Below are 17,727 nucleotides of genomic sequence, written 5' to 3'. Positions count from 1 at the left end.
TCATAGTCTTCTTTGTGCGACTGTGGCGCAGTGGGTGGCAGAATTTAAAAAAAAAAGAAAAAAGGAAAAAAAAGAAAAAGAAAACGCTTGAATGCATTAGCGTTCATAATTACGAGGTTTATGGGGGCCACCTGAAGGTACCGCAGCATGTTTGTAGAGTGAACCTGCTGACACACCCATCACAGATGATCTGCACTGAGCCACTACATGATAAGGTATTTCACCAATTGATGGCAAGGAACTAGTCTGATTTTAATGAAAATCCAATAAAAGAGGAATTGCAATAATATTGCACGTGGTATATTTTTATAACGGATTCATTTTCTATTTTAAATTTGTTTTGCATTTCATAAATCTTACTCTGTTATGTTGTTATCTGAAGTGCTGGGTGATTTGGTTTCCTCATAACACTCGTTGTTGTAGTCTTGACGTGTACTAATATGTATGAGATGAAGTATTTTCAAATTCAATTGCATGTAAAAGTTTACTTTTAAGCCTATATTCATTTTGTCATGTAGAGTCTCCAGAAAATGCACTCAGTAAATAGAGTGTTAATGTTATTATTGTCATTGCTCCTTTGACAGTAGAGCTGCAACTAATGATTATTTTCATTACTGATTATTCTGCCTAATAGTTTTTTTTAATGAACTGATTTTTTAAAAATATATAATACAAAAGTTAAAGGCAAATTTCAATTAACTTTAGGTGTTGACGTTAAGTTGTTAGATGTTGTAGTTAAAAAAAAATAGAAGCATAAGCAACTTTGAGGATCTTTTGGATAAAACGATTTGGTCTAAAAAGTCAACCAATAGAGAAAACTGTCCATTGTAATCTCCCTGAGCCCAAGTTGACATCTTTAAATAGCTTGTATTACCAAAAGTCCAAAAGCTTAAAATATTCAATTTACTTTCACCTAAGATGAAAAATGCAGCAAATTGCGCAGCTGAAACCGGGGAATGTTTGGCATTTTTGCCTGAAAAAAGTAACTTGAAAAAATAGTTGCAGATTAATTACACGTCTATCGACTAATAATACAGCACAGGTAACCTCAGTGCATGACATAGTAACAGAAATATTTTCGGGAGCAACGAAGGCATAAAACATTCATCAGAACTTGCTATTCAGCAATTAACAACACGCTTCATTACCTTGATGGGGACACAGACTCATTGTTCAAAGTAGAGCTGAGGCAATTAATGGACTAACTGATGAGTCAGTCATTTATATAAGTCATTTTTCCAAGCAAAAATAATACCAACAAACATCCCCTAGTTACAGCTTCTCAAATATGAGGATTTGCTACTTTTCTTTGTCTTACGTGACTGTAAACTGCATATCACTGGGATTCGGGCTGTTAGTTGGACAAAACAAGCAGTTTGACGACATTACCTTGATCATTACTTTTAGGGGCATTTATCACTGTTTGCTGACAGTTTGAGCAAATGATTAATCCAGAAAAAAGAAAACATCTGCATATTAATGATAATGAAAACATTTGTTAGTTGCAGCTGTAGTTGAAAGTCACTTATGTTACTGTGTTACGTAACCACAACCTCTAAATGTAAGTGGAATTTGCCCTTAACCCACCTGCTGTGCGGTTTTTGTGAGCAAGGGAGAAAATGAGTGTGTGTTGGTGTGTGGCCATGTATGAGAGGCTGAGAAACAGATAAGACAGTGAGAGGGAAGCGGTGTGTGTGTGTGTGTGGGTGGGTGGGGGGTTGGGGGGTGGGGGTGGGGGTGCAGTTTTATTGGCTGCAGGTAAATTCAATTTGGAGGCGGATGCAGAGGTTCATCCAACCCACCCACACACACACACGCACACACGCACAAACACAGGCAGACACCATCTAGATTTTCGCGGCTATACCAAAATGACTTTATAAACACATATTAATTGTCATGGCAACCCCGCAGGAAAAACGGATGGATCAAACCGAGTGATCACAAAACACCGAGACAGCCAAACACCCACGTCAGATTTGAAAACATTAAGGGCTTTCCAATCACGTGAAGAGAGAGGAAGAGAGAGACATTATAGGTGATGTGAGGGAGACATGTAGTGCTCCCTCACCCAACCCATCTGCTCTTTCGAGCCTCTTCCCTCACTCCCGCGGTGTTACAGCACATGCCATTTACATTGATCCCTCGCTATTAAAAAGGCTACCTGGATGGTTCCTGTTGTCATCAGTGTCAGGGAGGTCTGGGGTGAGTGGGTGGCGCTGATGGTTTGAATGCGTAAGGGATGGGAAGGGGGGTATTTATTGGAAGGACTGGACCCCTCTGTCTCAGCCCCCATCACCCCACACCCCACCCCACCCCTCTTTCTCTCTCTCTCTCTCTCTCTCTCTCTCTCTCTCTCTGTCCCTCTCTCAAAGCCCTCTAACTCCAGCATCCACAGGGAGGAGGAGGAGGAGGAGGAGGAGAGGAGAATAAAAACAGTTTTTGTAACCACATGTTGCTGTGCTTGATTGAAGTGCTGCAGTGGCTCCTGCCTTCCCTTTCCTTGCAGTGTACGTCAAACTAACAATGTGGCCACTGCATCTGTAGGTTCTGCCACCTGTGGCAGCACTCCCATTCCCTCTACGCCACAGAGCGAGAACAAGAAAGGGGAGCTGAGAGAGGTCGGAGAGGAGGAGGAGGAGGATATCTTTCATGATAAGTGGACTTCTGACAGAGAGAGATCCTCGCCGCATATCCAGTTGACTCAAATGAGAGGTAAGATAATGAGGCTGATACTGTGATCATATCAGATGCATTTTAATGCTGTAGTGTGTCTCTCTGGTGATGCATATATTAAACATCCCTTTCATCTGTTTTTAAATCAAGAAAAAGTCAGCCAGTTAGATGATGATTGACACTGTCAGTGATCAGTCTTGATTTGTGCTGTAAACAGATATGCAGACACTGTCTTTCAACAGGTGGTTACCACAGCATCTGCTCTCTGTTCTGTCACTAATGAGCACGGAGTGTGGTAATGCTGATAGAAAATGTTGTGAGTTGACGGTTTGCTGGTCTTTTAGCAAACCCCGGAGGGAGGCAGGGTGATTCATGTGACTGAGCCAACCAGGAGAGAAGCACCCTGGGACTGCCACTTTTAACACTAATTACAATAAACTGAAATACCGTAAAGAAAAGGATGCTTTAGAAGAAACGAATCAAAACAGCTGCCAAGCTCACTGAAATGTAGTTTTTTTTTTAAGCATAAAGCAAATGGAAGTCCCCTTTCACACGTGAGATAGATCATTCATTTGTAATTTTTTTAAATTGATAATCAGCCTCTGTATCGCATCACTCATGTTGTCATCTTTTTGCTAACAGCATTGGGAAATTTTGCAGCCCTGCCATGCATGAATTTCCCTTGTGTTAAGTCTTTCTTTATTCACATGTAAGATGAGATTGTTACTATAGAGGGACAATGGGATGTACTGTATCTCTGTTTGCTTTCTCAATCTGTGGCTGGCTGGACACTTGATGGCACTGTTGAGAAAGACAACAAAACGGTCTGTAACTGCATCTCTATGACCTTTTTCCTTGCCAGAAATTCCATGTGGTGCCTAAAACCCCAGCTTGGCTATTAGAAAGACTGATCTGATTTGATATTGATTCTGAGGGACTTCTTATGCCACCACGCTATGAGTGTCGAAGCTGTCTCCGTGTAGACGCAGGTTTTAAGTTTCAAAGTGAATGGTATTTTGTGTGATGGACAGATATCCCGTGTTGTTTTTAATGGCAATCAGTCAAAGTAGCGCAAATAAACACACACTCTATGTTGCTGGTCAGTCCGCAGGCAAGCAGGCAAGCAAGCAGAGCTGTCTCTATGGAAATTGCTTTCGTCATAACACTTCCCATCAAGCCTGTGCTGGGGCTCTGGTCGTGCAGCAGACGCAGACCCTTGACAGCACATAACCAAGATTGCTGGTGGAGGAGACGACATTAACAATGATGCATAGCCTTGAAGCAACAGATAATTTTATTGTAAAACATACATAATTAGCAATTCTGCATTCCCCAAGCATTTCAGCGCATCTAAAGTTTCTTTCTTTTCCCCTCACATGGCACTGAATATTGTTTTTCTTCTCCTATTACATTGTTAATGTATTCTAATAATGAAACCACCCTAAATTTGTTTTATTGCTGTGACCTTTATCTCAAATGCTTAAAGTACCCTCCCCCCAAAGGTTCCTTAGTATTTCATCATATCATAAAAGATTATTGAGTTAGGAATATCCCTAAAACCTGCTTCACTGAACTCGCACATAGACAGCTGCTTTCATCGTTTTGGAGTCTGTTATGAGACACTGCCACTATGTATTTGATCTTATTACTGGGGAACAAGTGACAAAATTGAGAAGGAAAAAAAAGGGAATTTCTGCTATGGAGCCCCAGAGTGTTCAAAAATGAATGAATAGATGAGTCATTATAAAATAAATAGTCATATGAATAAATTGTGTAAAATATATAAATGAAACAGCAATTTATAAAATAATTTAAGTAATTATCATGAAATGTGTTGTTCAGTCTAGATATCTGCTACCAAATTTAGCCAGATAGCTACTGTTCACCAGAGCAACAGCAATGTCAGTGTAATTTTGAATCTTCTGCTGTAAATTACCATCTCCTTTTATTTGTTTGACTCGACAAGGGTGCATATGCAACCTAGCTAGCTGGCTACCTAGCTACGGGTTGTGAGCTTACTGAACATCAAGGTGAAGAGCCAGTGTTAAGAGGAGTAGCTAATGTCGGATAATTAATTCAGAGCTACCTAGGCTGGGTTTTGATTGTTTAGATGTTCCCTTAGAGAAAGAAAAACAACTCTGTGAAGATCATAAAGACAGACGGACTTTTTGCTGTGGTTGCACAAGCGAACATGAGCTAACTAACAATGTTAACACTGGCTCGTCACTTTCATGCTGTGTCATAATCCAAACTCACGAGCCGGCTCAGTTAGCCAGCTTGGTAGCCAGCATAGGTAGCCTTGTTAAGCTAAATAAATAAAAAGGAGATTAGTTTCTGTGTATGTCTAAAGTTTTTATTTACAGCAGCAGCTAGTCGGTTGATTCAGAATAACTTTGGCACTGTTGTTGCTCTAGCTAACAGGAGCTAATGCGCATTCATGTCATATTGTTGAAACTGTGATTACGAGCAGCTGAGTGGGGCTAAAAAGGTTCATGTCAGGCTCTGATTTGTAATTCTGCGACTGAGATATTGACAAGTTCTGACACTGACAATAGGGTGAAAAGAACTACAGACATGTCAACAAACTGTTGGCAAATGGCTGCAAATTCGCCACCACTAGCAGTTGACTTACATCAATATTAACACTATTACAGTAATTTCATCTAATATTCAGCTGACAAAGCTGCTGTTTTTATCCGGTTTTCTCTTGGTAACTATCTGATACATATGCGTAACACAACAAAAGTAGCTATAGGCTGTTTATTTGGTGTGACTGCAAGGTTAGCACTAGGGCTAACCAAGTGGGAATAACGGTGCATTCATGACATATTGTTTTGACCACAATTACGAGGAACAGAGTCGGAAAAAAAACGTTCATGTCAGCATCCTAGTTGTTATTCCGAGTCAGAGACATTAGGAATTTTTTTTGGTGAAAAGACCTACAGACAACAAAACCTCGGCAAAGGCCACAAAGCTGCAATCGCCGACAGTTACATTGAAATAAAATCCAATATAAACACAAATTTAAGCAAATAAGTTAAAGAGAACTTTACAGTGTTTGTCTCTATCTGGTTTCACTTGTTAGTGAACCACTCAGAATACATAACATTGCAAATGCAGCTAATTTATTTAACTGCAGAGCTAGCAGTCGGAGTATCCCTCTTGGAATAATACACGAAACACTCCCAAGTTGGAATAAAGATAGGTTTTCCTATTTTTACTTTCCTGCCGACATTGTGTGAATGCAGTATAATGTGTGAACATCCCCAAACTGAGACAAGGGGTATTTTTCTTGTTCTTCCCATTCTGCTGACATTGCGACACTGAATGCAGCATAACTGGCTAAATTTGGTAGCAGATGTTGAGCTTACTAGCTTACAGTAAGAGAGGAAGGGGGCATATCACTGGCTGCAAGGTGAGAGTGTGGTGACACCAACACCACTGCCACCACTGAGAGGTGACATTATGAAATAAAAATTGTCATTATGAACCTTGAAACCTTGAAAATGTATAACATTTGAAAATGAAATAACATTTGACATTTGATTTATTTCTTTAATTATTTCACAAATTTTTGGTTCAATTATATGTTTTACATAAAATTATTAACATGTTTATTTCATAATGTCCTTTTTAATTATTTAATACTGAACACCTCGGGGTTCCATATTCTGCTGGTGACATCTTTTGCTTCTGACATAAAGTGTAATTATTGTAATAATTATTGTATGTACATTTTTTTCTTTTTTTTTTCACATGTGACAACAATCCAGAATCTTAAAACCAGCACCATGCCTGGACTCATCAACAAGGAGAATCGGAGCGCCCTGCCCCTCAGTGTCTCTGATATCACCTCCTGTGTCAGGGGTTATACTCTGGCTCTGACAGCTTCTATGACCTATGAAAATATTGAGGATCATGCAATCGAGGGTAAGTATGTGTTACAGGAGACTAATTTGCTCACTTCAGTTATGTGAACGCAGGCCACTCTCAACCAGTTTAAACCCACCTTATGCTCTGAAAACCACTGTTATAAAACTGATTATTATTGACCGTATATGTGTAATTGCTTGTTTGCTGCCCGCGGTTCATGCTCTTATTTCACTATTTTTCCTCTCGTACTGCCTTTTAGGGATCTTCATTTATCCACTGGAGGAAAATTCCATTGTTGTAGGGTTCGAGGCGATGATATCCAGTCAAATTATAACACTGCAAATCAAAGACAAGGCAAAAATTGAGGACTGTTATCTCGACTGCTGCAACACTGGAGCCCTCCAAAATGGCAGTGGTAAGGTTAAAGCTGTGTGTAATGTGAAAGGGGTCGCTCATAGCGATGAACCCACAGAGAATAATCACCTGAGTCTGCAGTTCCGTTCCAGCTCCATGGAGTGTTTTACTGGCTTTCAGTTCATTGTTTTGATTTTACGGCCCTCATCTTTAAGGTTTTGGTTCATTCACACTGCTCTCAGCACCCCCTTTTTCCAAAACAGAATTAAAAGAGAGTCAATATTGGACATAGATTGATACGGTGGGATACAAACACGACTCCAAATGAATGTTAATGTTGCTCCGTGTCTGCCGGATGTGTAAATAGGCAATCTCACAAATCCCCCAACTTTATGGAAGGGCAATACTGAATTGATGGAGCAACCCACATGGGTAGGCTTATGAAAATCCATCATATTTTCATCAAATGTACAGTATATATGGATCTAAATTGGGGTTAGGATTAGGTAGAAATAAGTTTTCTTTTTCATTTTATTCTTCATGAGCTAATAGAAGCAATGGGATGTGATAAAGATGACATTATAATATGTTTTTCACTTAAACAGAGAAATAGAAATACCGTAACGCTGACAGCAATCTTAATCTTTAAAAGACAGCAGTGATAACGCTAGCCTGAAGTCTTTCTAAAGATACAGCTGCCTTCTCAAACAGTCTTTACTTTTTAGTATAGATATGGGCATGGCCTAAAAGACCCTCACTCATCGTGCTTAAGTTGTTTACAGGCTCGTAAGAGGTTAGGCAGTCAAAGGTATAACTGAGGTTGAAGCAAGGAAGGAATCAGGCATCAAAGATAAGTCCAGGCTTGGATGCCCTGAGAGCCATACAAGTTGTGGTAAATTTTAAAAATGTGGTTGTTCACTAACCTAGTCTGGTGTTACAGGACACATAGTGTTGGATGAGGATTTGGAGAGGACAGTGTTAGTGGTCAACCTTGGGATCATCCCTCCTATGGAGACGGTCCATATTCTGGTCAGTACCTCCTCCGAGCTCTCCACCCTGCCTAGCGGTGGCATCAGGGTGTCATCACCTCCGGCGTGTACTCCTCGAGTACAGAGGACCATCAATGAGGAGCAGGGACTGTCCCCAAACTTCACCAGATCGTAAGAAAATAACTGATATATCCATGGAAACAATAAAAGGTCCACTGTCTTGTTGATATTACATCTCGTTACATGTTGTGTTCAAATTTGGTGTATTTTAAAGTTTGATTCGATTCTGTAAACGTGATTTTTAGGTCCCAAATATATGTTTTTTATGGATGGAAACCGACTATACCATCATGTTATATGTTTATTCAAGACGGCTCCATTTTAATGTTGTTATGCTTTTTCCACTTTTAGGCGGGACAGGCACACCTGTGCCTCAAGTCCTCACGATCAAACTCCCAACTCCCCTCAGCTGTGTTTGGCTTTGCTGCTGGAAGAGGAGGCGATCAACTCCATGGACTACAAGTTTAACTTCCAGCTGGAGATACGCGCTCCTTATCTTCTCGCAGGTCAGAGAACTAACCGTTACTCCGAGGGCAAATCCACTCATCATCTGTGGAATACTGATTTTGCCAGTCTGTATAATGATATAACAGGCCCGCTCACTTGAGCTATTCTGTAATCAAGCATTGCATTACAGTGCTTGTGGAGAGCGCTCATGTCTTCAATAAGATGTACTTGTGATACAAAAAAACAAAACAAAAAAAAGCCCCCATTGCTTCAGCCTTTTCATGTGTGTGTACAGCAGTTTCTGAACTGAACTGGGTTTTGGTAACATAAGTCGGCAACACTATTAATGTTGATGACGACTGAGTGTTCGGCATTTTGGAAAATATTCACTCTGATTCTCTCACCCTCATGTCTGTCCATTCAGCATGACAGTATAACATACAGACCTGCCTGGCACTGTCCTAAAAACCCACCTACCAGCACCTCTGAAACTCCCTAATCACGGTTTTTGTAAAGATTAAAGCCCCGTAACACCACAATCAGCGAGCTTTAGAGGTGCTGGTAGGGAGATTTTGTTGCTTCTGGACAGAGCCAGACTAGCCGTTTCTCCCTGTTTTCAGTCTTTATGCTAAGCTAGGCTAAGCTAACTGTGTCCTTGCTGTGGCTACAGGACATGAAAGTGGTACTGACCTTCTCCTCTAACACTCTCGGCATGAAAGTGAACAAGTGTATTTTCCAAAATGTCGTACTATTCTTTCACTATAAACTTGACAACTTGGTGATTTGAGCATCATTGAAATTTTTACATAATAGTACATAATCGTTGATTGTTTATTCTTTATGCTTTCTAAAACTGCAACAGCACCTGAAGGCACCAGTACAACAGTTATCTTGCTTTTTAAATCTTTTGGAAATTTCAGCTCTTTCGAGTAATTTCTGTGGGACCTGCCGGTTTCTTATTAGTTATTTTTACTGGAGGTGAAGCCGGTGGTTATTTGATCTGCTTTGCTTTCTGCTCTATGTAGGTGTAGAGAGCCCTTCTCATGCCATCAGAGCTGATGCAGACCCTCTGGCCCGCTCTGCCACCAGTGTCGTCATCACTCTGGCGGACAAATACACTTACGACTGCCCTGTCAAAATCCTCATTTACCCCAGCGGTAGGTCTACACTCACAGCATGGCCCGCCAATCAGCCTCTCCTCCCCCTCCCCTCTCAAGTTAAATATTTTGAAATTGTTTATTCCGGCTCCGTCAAGCCACTCTTACAGCCTTTTTTTCTGTTAAACCTATAATCAGATTAGTGGCAAGGTGATTCACCGCCTCACTTTGTGTGTATGAGTGCCTCATCAGGAAAAAAAAAGTTGTCCTCTTGTTATTAATGTATGACATGCCAGCGGAGTCAGACTCCACTGTGTGGGTGTGCAGTGTCAGGCCTTTTTTTTTTTTTTTTTCTTCCCCCTTCTCTGCTCTCGCCTCACTGCCACCGCTGCCTTGACCTACAGTATGTGTGGGCAAGTTGTCTCCCAGAGGCAGGAATGAGCCCCGGCCTCGCTGATCCAATAGGCCCCTTATGAAAGCTTTGTTCACAAACAAACCTGCGGCCAGTGCTGAGAAATTTAATTCATCTCAGACCGGTGCTACAATTTTAATCACAACATGGATGCTCAGCTTGAGCAGAGAGATAGAGGAAGCTGAGCTGCGTTACAGGCATGCCTGTCTGTTGTAACAAACAAAACTGAATAAAACAGAAGGTAGAATTTATTTTCATCAGCAGCTTGGCTGATTATTGGCCAGAAACACAAGGTGCGTGGCATATAAATTCTCCAAAGACATTTTAATATCACATAAAGCGCAATTTGATACTTGTTTCATGGTCATACTGTGCAAACTATGAAAGAGATATCAATGAAAGCCAGTGAGGAAGATAGAATTATTTGACTAGTGCATGGATTTATTGACATTAATATCACATTGTGGTCAGTACTTCCCAGCAGTATATAAAAATAATCCCACATAATCCTTAAACTAATCATTAAACCAGGCCTGGACTTTGATAAGCAGCAAAAAAAATGGATGGATCAATGGATGTATAGCTTAACCAATTAAATAACTAATTAATTAAGCTCCCCGTGAATTTAAGATAGGATCAGAGGTCTTGAACAACGGTACTCGTGATTTTCGTTCTTAGGTTTTTTTTTGGTCGCTTTTCAGTTTTAGCTAAAATCACATACAAAGACATTTTACAACTAATGTTACTAGAAAACATATTTTAGACCTTTCTAAGTGCAATTTTAGACTTTTAAAGACATTTTTAATAACACGAATGCAATTTAATACCTGTTTCGTGGTCATACTGGGCAAAGTATGAAAGATGTCGATGAAAACCATTGGGGATGATAGAGTCAAGTACGTGAACTTATTGACATTTTTGTCTTTACTTCCCGGCAGTACATGACCTGGACCTGGATAACAGGTGGATAAATGGATCGATGAACGGATGTGTGCATTAACCAATTAAAACATAACTAATACTAATGGACTAACTAATTAATTTAAGTCTACATGGTCAGAGGTCTCGAACAGTAGTATTGGGAATTTTCCCGCCCATTTTTGTTAAAATGACACACAAAAAACATTTTATAACTAATTTTTTTAAATGAAAAACTTTTAAATCTAATCTTTTGATAAAGCTGAAGAGAAATAACAGCCCAGATCCCCTGGACTCACTCTGCCATCTGAGCTCATTTTGTTTTCTTTTGACCCAGCTGTGATACAGCATCTTTATATGCAATCACTTCTTAATTTTCACATCAATGTGGGAGTAATTCTGCTCTACAGATTCCCACATCCTGTGCCGCTACCTGGTGTCAGTTTCAAGCGTTGTCCATCTGCTTTACATTCTGTCTGTAACGGCTTTGTCCTCACCAACTGTGTCTCTTTAGAGCCTCATGTGCCACATGTGCTCATTGAGAATGGAGACATGACACAGGAGGAGTATGATGAGTATCTTCACGGTCGGAGTGATTTCATGAAGGCCACCAAGAAGGACTCCAGCAATGAGAGGAAAGTGAGTGTGTCATCGACACCAGCAACATGTACCTGAACTGATGACAGCAATATTGCACCAATATCATCACGAGGAGCGTGGCAAAGACTACACAATAGCACAGTATCAAGAAACAATGCCCGGAAACAAATACTATTTTTGTGAAGCTGCAGTGATGTTGTCACATTATTTTGTTATATCTTTCAATATAATGCAATCCAATACAATGATACTAGACACTGTGATTTCAAAATTAGTATAGGGTTTAATCAGCTCCTGTCTGACACACACTCTGCAAAAACTGAACACTATGATCTCTGCAAAGGTGGATTTTTTTTTTAGCAGTTTTATTGAATGGGATTGTATCAGATACAGTAGCTTTTGACAGTGTTCATGAAACTCGGCACTGCTGCAAATTATACTTGCACCATTTGCGGAATTCAACTTACTGCAGGTTAGGTTGTATTGCTAATAAATCGGCCCTTCCACTTCTCTGATTGAGTTCAGTAGGCTCAGCTCTACCCGCAATGGCTGATAACTGATGACCAACAACAACAAATGTCATTTCAGTTAATTGCAAATGGGTTAAAACATTTTTTTCTAATTGAAATTACTATTTTTTCTTACATCTCCTCATGTAAGTGAACACTTTCACCGTTTAATGTAACGTTACCCAAAAAACTTTTGCCTAATTATACTGATAAAACCGCTGGAAAACTGGAAAAAAATATTACCTTGTCGGTGTGTTCAGATTTGACCGAGTTGTGACTTTGATTTTTGACACAACCTGCTGCAGTCGGACACTGAGGCATTTGAATTAAAAATAGCCCAGCTTAATTGCCTCCATGAGCTGTGCCCTCTCTGCCACTGCTGCCCCCCAAGAGGACGTCTGGAATATTGCTTTACCTCTCTAAGGGGTAAACCGCCCTAATGGTACACAAATTAACCCAAATTATTACAGCCTGCCCAAACCATTTTTTACAAGCACCATTAAAGAAAATGTAGCCAAACTGGATGGCAGCGCGGCACTATTATTTTCTGTCCTGCCTAATTGAATAGCTTTGTTTCTTTACCTTAATCTTGTGTTTCCATTCACATCTCAGCTGTGATCAGGTTGTTAAGTGACCAGCAGACCTAAAAAGGAGGAGGAGGGGAGAGAGCACTTAGCCATAAAAATGGGTTTCTATGGAAACACTCCAAAGGCTCTGCCTGGAATTTCCTGCCCATCTACAATAATTGATGTGCTATGTCTACCGACTTGATTACTTATCTCTTTTTTTATCTCCTTTCTTTTTTTGGGATTCTTTAAGTGTTAAATTAAAGCATGCACAGTCCAGATATCTCGCGGTGTCAAATCCCCTATAATTCACGCTTTTCCGTTTGGTTCCTCTGTCTTTATAGGTAGATATCATTCACAGGCGACTCCATAAGGACATCCTCCACAACCCCGTGGTCATGTTGAACTTCTGTCCTGACCTCAAGTCCATCAGCTCGGACCTGCGGAAGGTGCACGGCGAGTTCATCTTCCTCATTGATCGCAGCGGCAGCATGAGTGGGGTTAACATCAACCGTGTGAAGGTATTTTCATCTCGGCGTGGAGTTATATCTCTTGCAAGGATGCAGATGCAAACAGGCATACGCTGATTTACATATAAGTAATTGTAACACGTCGCACAACATCAGTCGATGAGTTTTTCTTAAATGGTATTTGCAGATTACACTGAATTTGTTGAAATGTTTTCTAGTCAATACCAAACACACCAAATGTACATGTTTTTAAAGAGATTAAATGGAAATCTAACGCATCAAAACACTCAGTCTGCAGAGGTTATCGACGTACGTTAGCCAACTGATGCGGAGGGCATGTACACAAGAATATTGATCAGACAAATCATTCGCTATTTATCAAACGTCCCCCAGTTGCTAGGTGTTAGACAGCAAGTCTTATCAGACTTCATGTTACGTTTCTTCCATACCTACATTCCAGGTTGACATATATATATATATATATATATATATATATATATATCTATATTTGGGCATAAGGCCAGAGTTAGCCTGATATTGATGTACCGACCACTGATCTTTCAAGAAATCCTACGGAATACCTTTCACAATATCTCTAAAAACTGAATCATTATGTATAGATTTTTTTCCCCGTTAAAGCACCTGAATGAGCATTTTACTTTTTTATAGATCGTCTGGCTGATAAGAGCTTTGTGCTCTTCGTCTAAATGAAGGTTGAGATAAGTGGTATTGTTTTAGAAGAGACTGATGATGGGTGAAATGATGCTGCGTGATGCCAATCTCGCAGAGAAAATCATCTGTGCAGTGCTGACAGCTGTGTAGATCACCACGCTTCCCTTCAACCAGAAATCAGCACAAGTTGCTGTATTGCGGTGAAAATGATCACATACTCCAACAGGACATCAAGCACCTAATGAGCAGAAGAGTTTTGCCTTTTATTTTCTTGAAGAATTTCCGATTTCACAGCCTTCGTTCTGTTCTGTTTTCTGGGCACGTGCCAAATCTGCTCTCGGTTTCTTTCTCAGGATGCCATGGTGGTGATTCTCAAGAGCCTTGTGCCTGGCTGCATTTTCAACATCATAGGCTTCGGCTCCACATTCAAATCCCTGTTCACAACCAGCCAGAACTACGAGGAGGTAAAGAGGCTCTGTATCATTAAAAGGGCAGTCCACCTGTTGTACAGATGTTCACTGTTAGTTTGCTCATCGTGAGTAGCGCAACTCAGGCTTTGTACGCAGTTGAATAACGTCTACTGTGGCTCTGAGAGGCGCCTTCCAAGGTTTGAAAAAATAACCCTGATGATGTCCTACGGTGCGTGGCTTGAAGGAAGTCTGCATTCAGGAGGCAGAGGGTCTGTTGAAAGATGCCATTTAGTCTGATCAAGGGAAATGTGGCATGGAGTGTTTTTTGAGCTCGACCCATACTTGCAGTGGTGGAAAAATTATGCAGATCCAACAACTAAAAATACTCAGTTACCATTACGATTAAAAGTCCTTCATTCAAAATCCTACTCGAGTAGAAGTACAAGAAGTACTATCTGCAAAATGTCCCTTGTCGGTGTTATATTATCAAGTACCATTTTACAGGGGCACAATATAAATCTGGGAGGTGAATGAGATGGTTAACGGAAGAGGAGAGAAGGAAAAAAACAAAAAGTTCTGCCACACAACTTCCTTTTTTTTTTTTTACTTTTCTCTTTGCTTTGTTCTGTGAAACACTGGATACTTTGACCTATTTGGGAAATCAATCTTAGGAGTAACTTCCACCTGAAATGTGACAAGGTGCTCTTTGGTAGTGCATTGTATTTTATAAAGTTATGTAATGTTTTTAATGTAAAATATTAATCTGAAAATGACCTAGCAACAACGTGATGTCAGGAACAGTTAATGTAGTAGAATAAAAAGTACAGTACTTCCGTCTGACATCTGTTGGTGTAGAAATATAAAGTAACATAAAATGATAACACTCAAATAAAGTACAAGCACTTTTTTAAAATAAACTTAAGTACAGTACTCGAGTAAATGTACTTCGTTACATTCCACCACTGCATACTTGACGTCGGAATATCCCGGCCTCTGCTGCTTCCATTTTGGCTGTTCTTTTTTTTTTTTTTAAATCAACATCTTGAGAATCTCCCATTTTTATGGAGTGGTTTAATATTTGCTCTCCTTTAGAGGAGACTGTGTAAAGAGATTGTATATTGAGATGTATAAACAGAGACTGTCCTCTAAGAAAAAGCAGGGCCTCAGTCATTTCAGCAGATACCAATGAACTACATTTACTTTTAGACAAAGCTAAAAACAACTAAATCAAATAAATAACTAAATCATATGTTCAGCCCCTAGAGTGTACCCACCTCATATGAGCCCGTTTCAGTGCAAAATCGCTGAGTCAGTTTCTTCTTATTTTAACAACATTACGCAGGTGAGCTGCATTGCAACATAAAAAACAAATCAAAAAGAAATGCACTTTATTACCTTCTGATAACTGTCAAAATTCTAAGTTGCATTCAGTGTGTTTGTTTGATGCTATATACTTTGCATCAATACAATAATACTGTAGCTTACTGTGTTTTCGATCATTAAACTGAGCAGTGATTGAAATACCTAATGTTTGATGCCCTCAGTAGAAACAAAACTTTGTCGTCAATACAGAAAAAAGTAAACTGCTGCGGTAAAATGATCGCAGTCATCATTTTGCCTTGTATGAATGCAGATTTTACTGGAATGTGCAGTTAAACTCAAGGCTTCATCATCTATATTTACAATAATGGAGCCTATTCAATAAATAAATGAAAATTCTTGCATATCAAATTGCTAAGTTTCTCACGTTGCTATTTTAATCATTAATCATTATTAATCCTTATTTTCACTATGAAATGTCACAAAATAGTGAGAAAAATTTTCCCGTAGACAAAGATGAGATCTCGAACTGACCCCCAGACCCAAAGATACTGAATCTACAGTGACGTAAAACAGAGAAAAGCAGCAAATCCTCACACTGGAGAAGCTGGAAACGGATAGTGATTATCAATTTATTAAAACGGTTGCAGATTATTTTTCTGCCAATTGACTAATTGATGAATCGACTAATCGTTGCAGGTCTATTGGTACTTCTATAATCTTGAGGAAAGGACCATTGTTTTGACGATGACAATTTTATTTTGAAATGCAACAATGATTAAAATCCAGTGATGAACATAAATAATGTTGTGACACTAGGTAATCCATTACTCCATGATGTATTACCTGATTTGATACAGATGTGTTCATTTCGTGCGCTATGTGAGCGTAACATTTTGTGTTTCTCTGGCTCTGTTGTCAAAATTGAACTAAAGCACTTGCAAAATGCTGTAACTGAAGAAACCCTCAGTTTATAGTTTCTCCTCCTCACCATGACGATCCAGGAGGCCCTGGCCCTGGCTTGTGAGTATGTCAGGAAGATCAGAGCCGACATGGGGGGGACCAACGTCTTGGCGCCGCTCAACTGGATCCTGCGGCAGCCGATGTCCAGTGGACACCCCCGCCTGCTCTTCCTGCTCACCGACGGGGCCGTCAGCAACACAGGCAAAGTTATCGAGCTGGTCCGCAGACATGCACGCTACGTCAGGCAAGTTTTTGCACTCAAGTGCACTCAGGCACTACGCTGAGTGTTAGAATGAGGGGAAAAAGATCAATACTGAGTGTTGCCAATGCTGCAATGGCCTCTAAACACATTACGAAACGATGCATTTGATGCTGACTGTGATTCATATTTACACATATGTCACACTGACATGAATATGTTTCTGAGGTAGCTGCCGGGTTATTAGGAGTAAGGGATGTATCAAAAGCAGGCTTATTAGAAAATACTGTGGTAGTAACAGCACTGGCAGACAAACTACTGTATGCTGTGCCAAAATAATGATGTATATGCTTATGCTCATTATGCAAATAGTAAAAGCAGAGCTGACAAATAACATGAAAAATCACATTGTTAGGGGCTTAAATGCAACACCTGGTTATGGAGCTATGATTCTCTCAAAATGAAGTCCGGAAGCATGCATCTTATGTCGTGTCAGTGTCAGACATTGTACAGAATGAACAAATTTTAGACGAAAATAACACAGCGTCGTTTTAAAACAACATCTACACCAAGGAGGTAAGAGTGCTTGGTGCAGGATGCAGACAGCAGCTTACAACTGAGCTGTGAGCGCTGGTGGCACAGCGGATCTGCGGTACAGAGGGAAATCATTTCATTTTGCCGCTTGCATCAAGGTCTCACACTGTGAATCCCTCTCCTGAGTCACTCTGGAAATAATTGACTTTTGTCTACCCCCTTTTAATGGCCCCCAGACGATTGCATTAGGTAAGCAGAGCTTGGCCAATTCATTGACACTTCCTGGGTCATTATCACACTATGCTTACAAATCAGCACAGCCAGTCAGAGACGAGATCAAACAATCTCTGTTTTGCAGAATCCACGTTGGGCTTTTAATTATGTAGAAGGTGACGCTTCCGCTTTAATGTGCACCCTTCGATCTATTAAATTTCAAAGGGACGTAGATGGTGTAATGAAATCCGCCAGCTCATCCCTCTGTGTGAAAAATTGAATAAAATTGGCAAAATACGGCATCTCCCAACCTCCCCGGAGAACTTTGAAAAGCAGCAGGCATGTCTCAACTTTCCACCGTGAAAGATAATTTCCTGTTTTCTCCCCCAAGCTACGTTTGACAAATTAGATTGTATATACTGTTTCTCCACAGCATCTCTTTAGA

The 17,727-nt window shown here is 40.1% G+C and overlaps 1 protein-coding gene across 4 annotated transcripts in view; it reads left to right on the top strand.

The window, feature by feature from the left end:
* Window positions 1–17,727, top strand: part of vwa5b1 (von Willebrand factor A domain containing 5B1) — a 34,570-nt gene that overhangs the window by 658 nt on the left and 16,185 nt on the right. For 2 of the 4 annotated variants that reach the window (XM_040152386.1, XM_040152383.1), the window contains exons 2-11: window positions 2,548–2,715; window positions 6,450–6,606; window positions 6,809–6,964; window positions 7,844–8,063; window positions 8,304–8,458; window positions 9,425–9,556; window positions 11,341–11,465; window positions 12,846–13,022; window positions 13,997–14,107; window positions 16,351–16,580. In XM_040152386.1, the coding sequence (XP_040008320.1) occupies window positions 6,468–6,606; window positions 6,809–6,964; window positions 7,844–8,063; window positions 8,304–8,458; window positions 9,425–9,556; window positions 11,341–11,465; window positions 12,846–13,022; window positions 13,997–14,107; window positions 16,351–16,580 (1,445 nt within the window). In that variant the 5' untranslated portion in view covers window positions 2,548–2,715; window positions 6,450–6,467. Of the gene's footprint in view, window positions 1–130; window positions 216–2,547; window positions 2,716–6,449; window positions 6,607–6,808; window positions 6,965–7,843; window positions 8,064–8,303; window positions 8,459–9,424; window positions 9,557–11,340; window positions 11,466–12,845; window positions 13,023–13,996; window positions 14,108–16,350; window positions 16,581–17,727 lie in introns of those variants that run through there. The other 2 variants (XM_040152384.1, XM_040152385.1) reach the window with 2 other exon arrangements.

The sequence above is a fragment of the Xiphias gladius genome, chromosome 18, assembly GCF_016859285.1.
Source record: "Xiphias gladius isolate SHS-SW01 ecotype Sanya breed wild chromosome 18, ASM1685928v1, whole genome shotgun sequence".
NCBI lineage: Eukaryota > Metazoa > Chordata > Actinopteri > Istiophoriformes > Xiphiidae > Xiphias > Xiphias gladius.
The sequence above is the reverse complement of the archived record's forward strand: the minus strand, read 5'-3'. Positions and strand labels throughout refer to the sequence as shown.